Source organism: Vollenhovia emeryi, unplaced genomic scaffold, assembly GCF_000949405.1.
Source record: "Vollenhovia emeryi isolate VEMERY1.0 unplaced genomic scaffold, V.emery_V1.0 DF939245.1, whole genome shotgun sequence".
Lineage (NCBI taxonomy): Eukaryota > Metazoa > Arthropoda > Insecta > Hymenoptera > Formicidae > Vollenhovia > Vollenhovia emeryi.
The window spans coordinates 460,304-469,813 of record NW_011967121.1 but is presented as its reverse complement, the minus strand read 5'-3'; the positions used below and the strand labels follow the sequence as shown (position 1 = coordinate 469,813).

Here is a 9,510-nt window from a genome sequence, read left to right as displayed (position 1 = left end):
ACTTTCAAAAACACAAAGATCTGATTTTAGTGCTAACTGCATGCCACGCGGCGCGCGCGCTCTCGGTATAAACTATTAATTTTCCACGAGATGCAGTTAGCACTAAAATCAGATCTTTGTGTTTTTGAAAGCACGATATCTGAGGACTGTTTTAGCACTGAATTCATTCGAGCACCTAATTTTTTTATATCGGTGTAACGGACTTTACCACGCAGCGCGCGCGCTCTCGGTATAAAAAATTTATTTTCCACGAGATGCAGTTAGCACTAAAATCAGATCTTCGTGTTTTTGAAAGCACGATATCTGAGGACTGTTTTAGTACTGAATTCATTCGAGCACCTAATTTTTAACAACCTAGCACAATAAAAAAATCGGAAAAATCGCAAAGTGGGGGGCTGACCCAAAATTCCGTTTTTTTATTTTCTACCCTATTTTTCGGATTTCGAGTTTAATATTCTAGCACAATATAGCACAAACCTAGCACAATTCAGCACAACTGTCAAAATTAGTAAATTCGAAAAGTGGGGGCTAACTTCTTACAGGTAGCGATCGTGTGTCTCCTCCTTTGGATGCTATATAGTAGTTCTATGTCCGACTCTCTGGAAAACAGCTCCTACCCGGCCGGCTGTGAGAACGAAAGAGAGCGATTCGCTTGATGGCTTCCTCGATCTTGCCCACAGATATCTATACTATAACTAGATCGCTAAAGCCTATCACACAATGCCAGGTAACAGGCAACAGGAACAGGGAATAGAATTTCTGACGCGTTGGATTGGTTGGTAGAAAATTTCTGACGAATCCAACGCGTCAAAAATTCTATTCTCTGTTCCTATTGCCTGGCATTGTGTGATAGGCTTAACTCCTACTGATTTTGTACTTAAAATGTGTCCCCGAAAACTATGGCGGTCGCACATGCGTAACATTGGTAGAAAGCGCATGCGTAATGTTGATGTAGAAAGCGCCAACACAATATGACAGATAACCTCGTGGGCTGGATCGAGATTTAAGTACGTATTATTGGAAATTCTTATAATGTATTCCGTTCGGGAGTTCGATTCTTGAATCGTTCTCATGGAACACGTACGTGAGAACTCTACTCTTACAGAGGAATTACAAGTCGATTAAATAAAAGCCATGCAAATATCCGTTCGACTTTCAATTCCTTTGTGAGGACAGAATTTTAACGTACGTTTCTTTTGCAAATGATTCAAGAGTCAAGCTCTACAATTATTTACTTATTTCCTAGCTAGTTTCTCGCGCGAGAGGTTATAGCAAAACGTCGGCCAACCATCCTGACCATGACCGTACATAACATTAACCAATTAAAACGCGACTGCTGTCTACCAACGTTGCGCATGCGCAAGAATTCAGTACATAGATTTTGGGGCTATGTATTTGACGGGAGTTAGCGATCTAGTATATAGTATAGATATCTGTGATCTTGCCTCGTGGATCATCGGGACCTGCGCACTCGTGGTCCTCCCCGCCTTCCTACCTATCGGAAGAGGGGATTTGGAATCCACATCTTACAGGTGACAGGTGACAGAGAACGATCTGCAAACGCTCAAGATCCGGTTTCATCAAACGCCGCTTAGCTTTAATCTTAGTTTAATTCATGTTTACTATAAATAAAAAGGCAAAGGGAGCCCAAGCCGGTTGTTCGTGTCACGTTTACATATTTGAAATTTGTAAAAAGTAGACGTTTCGATCTGACCATTATCAGTACAAATGTGGAACCGTCCGTAAATTAAAATGTCAATAAACCGCATTCAAAATTACCATCGCGTTCGCCATGTGTTAAAACGTTACAATAAAATCGCCATAAACGCTATAATCCCTCTTATATTGGGTTGTCCGGAAAGTTCGTGCCGATTTTTGGTGGATGGCGTAAGGACTGGTCTGAATATATCAGAACGATTGAAAACAAATGACATGCGTACATATCGTAAAAGACGGTATTCAGGCCGTTGGGAATAGACATATTGGGAAAAAAGTTTGGTTACGATACGTTAATTTTTGTCAATTTTATACGCCTTTGAATATGGAAGGAAACAAAGTGCATATTAGGCATTTAATGCTTTTTTTACCGGAAAGGCAAAAATGCCACACAAGCGGCAAACAAGATATGCGCTGTTTATGGCGAAGGTGCTGTAGCTGAAAGAACTGTGCGGAAGTGGTTTGCTAGGTTTAAAGCTGGTGATTTCAACCTTAAAGATCATGAACGCCCGGGTAGGCCCTCTGCCACAGATGAAGATCAGATTAAAACACTGATCGAGAATAACTTACGCTATACGACACGTAAATTAGCAGAAATGTAAAATATGTCAAAATCCACCATCCACGAGCATTTTGTGAAGCTTGGCTACATAAACCGTTTTGATGTATCCTTCAAAATCGGCACGAACTTTCCGGACAATCCATATATGCCATAGCTTGTAATAGTGTGACGCCAAAACAGGATCTAAAGTGTTAAATTTAATATAAAATAGGTTTTATCGGAAGGCATTGTGCAAATTCGATTGATCTTCGATACGACTGGTAAGATTGACGACCACATACTCAATGAACTTAATTCACGTTTGTCTCTTTCTAGACCGACAGCTGGAAAGAGACAAAAACGAATTAAACTAAGCTTAATTCGTTCTTTGTCTCTTTCCAACTGTTACTTTAGAAAGATAAACATGAATTACACCGAGATTGAAGTTAAGCGACGTTTGGTGAAACCGAGCCTAAGACTGCCTAAGGCTGGTTTTATAATAATATAAGACGTAGCAAGTCGCAAGAAATCGACCAATCACAGCCAAATATGAGAGGAAAATCGAATGTCATTGGCTGATTTCTGGTTGCTTGTGACTTACTGCGTCCATTGCAGAACCAGCTTTACGCTCATTTCTGCCAATGCAACATATATGTCCACTTTCTGTCTGTTTCGTGGAAACATTTGTGTAATATACAAATTAAATTACGTGTACAGATCGAAAGTAGCTTGTTATTTCGGCTAATGCTGCAATTCTAAACAAAATCGTAAGACTCGCAAACACTTGTTCTTGTAAGACTTGTAAGGACTTACGGCGTCGAATACAATTCTATGTATATCGTAAGACGTACGATGACTCGTAAATATCTATGATTTCTCGTAAATTTTATGGCTAGCAAGAAACTGTCTGTAAAGTTATTGTTCTAAAGTTTAACAAGTATTTTCAGTTATTATTATACGTAATGAACCAAAACATGAACGTATATTGGACTATTAATTGAAGAAGAATACAACAGGTAATGTAAGAAAAATGTATTAATCATTAATGTCACTGATTGTAACCTATTTTTTAGAAACTACATGCATATTGTAAGAAGACGTGTAAGAGATAGTTCAAACTCATTTGATATTTCTCCTTCGCATTTCAAACAAATGTATAGATTAGACCACCAGTCTACTATAAATTTAATTCAAAGAATTGAACCTCATTACAATCCATCAAAGTCAAGAATTCCGTTACATATTAAAGTAAGGAGTAGATGACTTTCTGAAAACTTTTTAGTTTATACATTTTCACTTTTTTCTATATTTTGCACGAGTAGCATATTTCCAATCAGTGAATCTCTGCAATGTATGTACAGGACATATAGGCGCTTGGCTAAATAATATAATTATTTAATTGAAAGACATTACTTCAAATAATAGTCTTTTCCATCAAATAATAGAGATTGTTTGAATAAGACAAATTTTAATCAAATAAATAGGAATACTAAATCCAAAGAAACCTTTAAACTCTGTGTACGTTTCTTGGGTTGAGATCTCGAACCAATTTCTAGCATCGTGGACACAAGGCTGTAGGCTGGTATTATACAATTGTCGTACAACATATTTTTTAAGTACATTGATTGGCTGCGGGATAGAAAATTTCTAGATAATATACTCGACAACTTTACTATCCTGAAACCAATCAACATGTTTGAAAAATTTGTCGTACGACATATCTTTTAAACTTGTTGATTGGCTGCAGGTGGAGGTGCGCACCAGACAAAACAAGACAAGATTTCTGCAATCTCGATCTTGATCTCAAAAAATCTGAAATGCATGATATCGATCTCGAATTTTCAAGAATCTCGTATATGTATATGATCTCGATCTTGATCTAGATCTTGACGATATTTTGACGAGATTGGCAATACAAAAAAATGGTGAATGTAAATTAATATATCTGTTAAAATTTTAGGAGAAAAGTATGTGTACTGTATATTATATATACTTAGGGCCAGTTTCACAAACGTCAGTTAACTGTTAACCAGAGTTCAGTCAACTCCCTATCTTTATCTATCTTATTATCTAAGAGACAGAGAATCAATTAATCTTCGGTTAGCAGTTAACCGACGTTTGTGAAACTCGCCCTTAGTGTTCCTACCTTAACCTTTCTTAAAAGACTGAAAAGATATAGCGTCTCTGCTGCATATTTTAGAAATTACAAAAGTTGCAAAAGTTATTATGAATTATTTTGCGCATCTTCTAAAGTTATTAATATTCTACTGAATAAACATTCGCGCATTGCGGTCGAATAGGGAACGGACAATAGGGAAAAGAGAGATGTCGAAGAGGAAGCCGGCGTTCAAGATTATTTTTTTACGGAGGGCGACGACGAGGCCGACGAAGATCTGTTGACCAAATTGACGACTTAACCTAAACCTAAACTCGAAAGCACAACAGTGCCTTTCAATCGCCGTTTACAATTGATTGTAGATGAGCCTAGCCGTAGGAATCGTGCTACGGCTTGAGATTTTAAAGCTTACTCCCTACTGCTACTGTGTTACAACCTTATTGTAGACCGACCTTTACGTGAGAACTTCGTTACGCGACATATAAACCAATCTTACGACAACGCAGTCACAGCACCTTACGTGTCGTCGATCGAAAAAATAATAAAATATATTGTTCAAATCTCGTCAAGAACTTTAAATAATCTCGTCAAGATTTTGGTATACTGAATCTCGATATCGATCTCGAATGTTACAAGTAATCTCGATTTTGACTCTCATCTCGACTTCGAGACGAGATCGAGACGAGAACGTGACTTTTCTCGTCTCGTGCGCATCTCTGTTGATTGGCTGCAGGAGAGAAAATTTCTACACTGTAAGAAAGTGTAGCGATTGCATTATTAATAACGGAAATATATAAATTTACTCTTTGTTGTGTAAATACTTATTTATACATGAAAAATTACAAAAAAATGGTAAAATTTACACAATTAAAAGCAAGCAGCTTGCGTGTTATATAAGATAACAAATTTACCAGCGAGGTGTAAATTTACTGACGTAATATACACCTTCAATAGAGGGTCTCAATATCAACCACTATAATAATTGTAATTTTACATGTAACTGTCTTACAGTGTAGATACTCAAGAACCTTTCTATCCCGCAGCCAATCGACACGCTTAAAACATTTTTACGACAAATGTCATACCAACCTTAGGCTAATATTACGACAAATTTTTCAAGCGCGTTGACTAGCTGCAGAATAGAAAAGTTCTCGAGTCTCTAGAAATTATTTATTCTGCAGCCAACCGACACGCGTGAAAAAATTGTCGCACGACAAATGTAATACCAGCCTTACCCGCGATCGGGAAAAAGATCGGGCGACCCGAAGGGGACCTCTCGGATCACCGAGGACGCGCGAGGGAGACAAGTCCGCCACGTTCGCCTGCCACGTGGCGAGCGAAGACGCGCGCTAATTGATTAGCTTCCTCCTTGTCTAACTTCGCCTTATCGATAACTATGGCAAAACGAGCGACGCGCGGCCTGCTGGATGTTTAAATGGGTCGAGTTTTTTTACTCCTTACGTCACGCACTGCGTGGAGAATCCTGGCCTTTGTTCGCCGGATCGCGCGCGCGGTCAGAGTTTCGTCGGAAACCAATCGTGGATTCATTCAGCTGGAAAACGACGCGGTCGCCCGCGTATATTTCCCCCGCGATTCGCGCCAAGTCGCCTCCCCCCCGACTTTCGCCGATCGGCACGCGAGATCGGCTCGCGTCCCCCCCGTTCGCGCATATACAAAGTTATTGTTTGTATCACGCGCGACGAAAAATCATTCGACGGAAAAAAAAGAGAGGCGCAGATATGTCGCGGCTTTCGCAATAACACCGGCGAATTCGCCGACGTTTCGATCTCTCCGTGGTACAATTGTGCTAGAATTGGAAATACCGAGCTGTGTTTACACGCCAGAGAAACGGATTCTCGAAAGGCCGAAATTTCAACGAACACAAGTTCCGGAAAAGGGATGGCGTGGGGCGAGAGGAAACAGTCAAAGACTGTTTACTCAGGAGTGAGTCCGTAGTCCCGGAATGCCTCACAAAGAACCCATGAAAGATACTGAAGAAGATTTTGCGGAAACGGGGACATACTTGCTCCTAGACGTAATACATTTGTACACGGAGAGAATATTGTCTTTGAAAACTTATCCTGAAAATCATGTAATCGTGAGACAACAGAATTTTATGACAAATAATATCAATTTCTTCGCCAGTGATATTCATAAGTAAAGTAGGACAATTGTTCCGACGTATCTGGCAGTTTATTTCGTTTAATACACAACATACAGAATTTTACGAGTTTTTCCGAAATTTTACCATACATTTCGCCAGTAATTATACTCAGTATACATTTTTCTAGTAGAATGTGTGGTAAAATTTCAAAAACATTCCCATAAAGGTCTTCAAAACGTCGTTCTGTCCCACGATCACACGACTTTCGGGGTAAATTTGAGGAGAAAATTCTCCCCGTGTAGTCACATTACTTTTGCAAACAGCAGAGATTGGACTCGAAGAAAAAACGCATTCGGACATCGATTTCATAAAATTATACCGTTTGAATAATTTAACAACAGGCTCTCGTCTAGTCTCTGCATTTCGCAAAATGGAAGCGCGATTACGATTGCAAATGAATGCCACGATTATACACAAACAATAGAGTATCGAAAAATATCACCGCTTTCGGTGTAATCGTCAAACGCGCATTCCTAAGGGTGTCAAGTCATCATGTTGCTAAGGAATACGTACATATATTGTTTTTTTTGTTCTCGCGGAAATTGCAAATTACTCGAAAGGTGATTAAGCGTAAACTAAATTATCCAGTTTATTCGCGTCGTTCATTAAAGGCGAAACGACGAGTGCGACGACAATTTTGGAGGATAAAAAAGAGAAAACGCGATCTGCTCTACGCGCACATAGAGTTTATTGTAATTTCTGTGTCTGCCACTTGCAAAAAAAAGTTACGCATTTTTATCTTTTATTATGCATCCGCAAGGCCATCGCTATAGTCAATTGCGTACAACGGCATTTAACGAGTATTACGATAATTCAGTCGTCAAATTTGGCAAATAGGCAAACCGACAGTTTCGGCGCTTAATTCTCTGAAATCGAGGCTCTTGAGCGAAACAAATCAAACCCGTTGAAGATCCAATTACCAGAAATGGCGAGTGGGAAATTTTAATAATACTAAATGTTCGATAAGCTCGGCTAGAGATAAAACGCTCGCTCGCTCGCCGAAGACGTACGCGCGCACGCGAAAATGTCGCATGTCTAAAAGCATGTCGTTCTAAAAGCGACTTTTAATTAAGCCTCACGATAAAAATGCACGGGACGGCGCAAACGTTGCGCGAACGCGTCGCATTTGAAATTACGATAGACGCAATTCAAACGCCAATTATTTTCACGTCCGTTTGCAAAATTAAACGGGCAAAATGATAGAATCACGCTCGCGTTTAGCAATGCAAGTTTAATCTTGCACGAGCGCGGCAGACCAAACGATCCGCGCGCAAGCGAATATTCGGTTCGATTCTGCCGGAAGATACGCGCGGTCCACATCCGCGTATTCGGGAGTCACACTCGTGCCGCGTGGCCATCGGACACACGCCGGCTGTAAACGACACCGCTAACGAAACGTCGTCTCGTCGCGTATTCCGCTTCTCCCCGAGACGACGGAGGAGAATCCCATCACCCCCACCCCCCACCACCGCGGGGAAGTCCCGACTCCCGAGAGACGATGAAAACGCCTGAAATCCCGCGGCGGCAGGCACGGCCCTGCGGCGCGAGGCTTCCGCGTCTGCTCGCGTCGGGGAAACTTGGGTATCTTTTTCCGATCGGTGGAGAGGCGCCTTGAACCCTCCGTACCCTCTGCCCCCCCTCCCTCCCTCCCCCATCCCGCGTTGCGGCACTACGGTCGTACGCGGCTCTCGAGCGATACGTACCTACGGCGTCGATCGGGGCTGATCCGAATCCGCGCGACGGCTCAGCCGACATGCGAGAGAGACGAGGGCCGCGCGATTTCGCCTCTCCTCCTCCTCCTCTCTTCCACCGCCGCGCGTACGTCGCCTCCCCCTTCGCGAGACGGTACGCGAGGCGAGACACACACACACACACCGCGTACGACGGGACACGAGAGACGCGCCGCCGTTGCCGGTGACGACGACCGTTTTTCTTCTTTTTCCCCCTCCCCCTCCTCCTCCACTACCTCTTCTTCGTCTCTACCTCCCCCCGGCGCGCTTCCGCACCTCACTTCACGCGTCAGCACGAGGCGGCCCCGCGAAAGACGCGCGTTCGGCTCACTGCACTCTCACTCTTTAAGCCTCGCACCGCCGTCTCGCGTCCACGGCGATATGGCGCGCACGCATCGCGCGTAAGCGCGTACGTAACGAGAATCGGTGTGCACGCGTGCACACTCGGTCGACCCGGCCGAACGTCCGTTCGTTCGCCCGCCCACTCTTCTCCCGCCCGTTTCTCCGCGTCCGTCCGTCCGTCCGTCCGCCCAGTTCGTCCGCCTCGCCGCCGGAGCGTCGTCTCGGCACCGCTCTCGCCTTTTCCTCCCTCGCACACCGGCGCGGCGTGCACGACTCACCGGATCCGCGATCGCGGCGCGCGCGCACACCACACACACGCGCGCGCACGCACACACACGCACGCACACACACACACGCACACACACACCCTTACGGGAAATAGTCACATGTTCCAGCGGGATTTCGAGAGCGTTGGTATGGCATGCACGTACGCATGGACCGCACGCACGTTTTCCACGAGAAGAATGTGTACTGTGCGCTGCTGTACGCTACACCGAGCTCCGTAGCTGCACGCGCGAATAGCGACACAGCGACCGAGTTCTCCCCCTCCCCTTCCTTGCCGACGGTTGTACGGAGAAGATCCTAGGCATGCGCAGCCGCTGTCGACTTCAGCAGACGCGCTCGCGTGCCCCGCGACGTTCCCCAAATCGTCGTTTTGCCGCGCGTGCGCGGTCGCGCGCCCGACCCACGTGACTGCCCCGCGACAGACCGCACGAAGCATTTTCCGATTAAAACTCGTTCCCGGCTTTTACGAAAAAAAAACTGAAGTAGCGAAACTTAGGCAACCTAAGGGGATGCTGGAGCGATTCTGCACCTTTTGGCACCTTTTGCTCCTAGAACTATCAATTCGTAATCAGACTAACCCATACAGCACAGATGGTTGCAGTTACATTGCAGAAAC

The 9,510-nt window shown here is 43.7% G+C and overlaps 1 protein-coding gene across 6 annotated transcripts in view; it reads right to left on the bottom strand.

The window, feature by feature from the left end:
* Window positions 1-9,510, bottom strand: part of LOC105560027 (transcriptional repressor p66-alpha) — a 25,263-nt gene extending 15,753 nt beyond the window's left edge. For 5 of the 6 annotated variants that reach the window (XM_012008751.1, XM_012008757.1, XM_012008754.1 and 2 more), the window contains exon 1: window positions 8,983-9,510. In XM_012008751.1, coding sequence (XP_011864141.1) covers window positions 8,983-9,044 — 62 coding nt within the window. In that variant the 5' untranslated portion in view covers window positions 9,045-9,510. Of the gene's footprint in view, window positions 1-8,240; window positions 8,449-8,982 lie in introns of those variants that run through there. The other variant, XM_012008760.1, reaches the window with a different exon arrangement.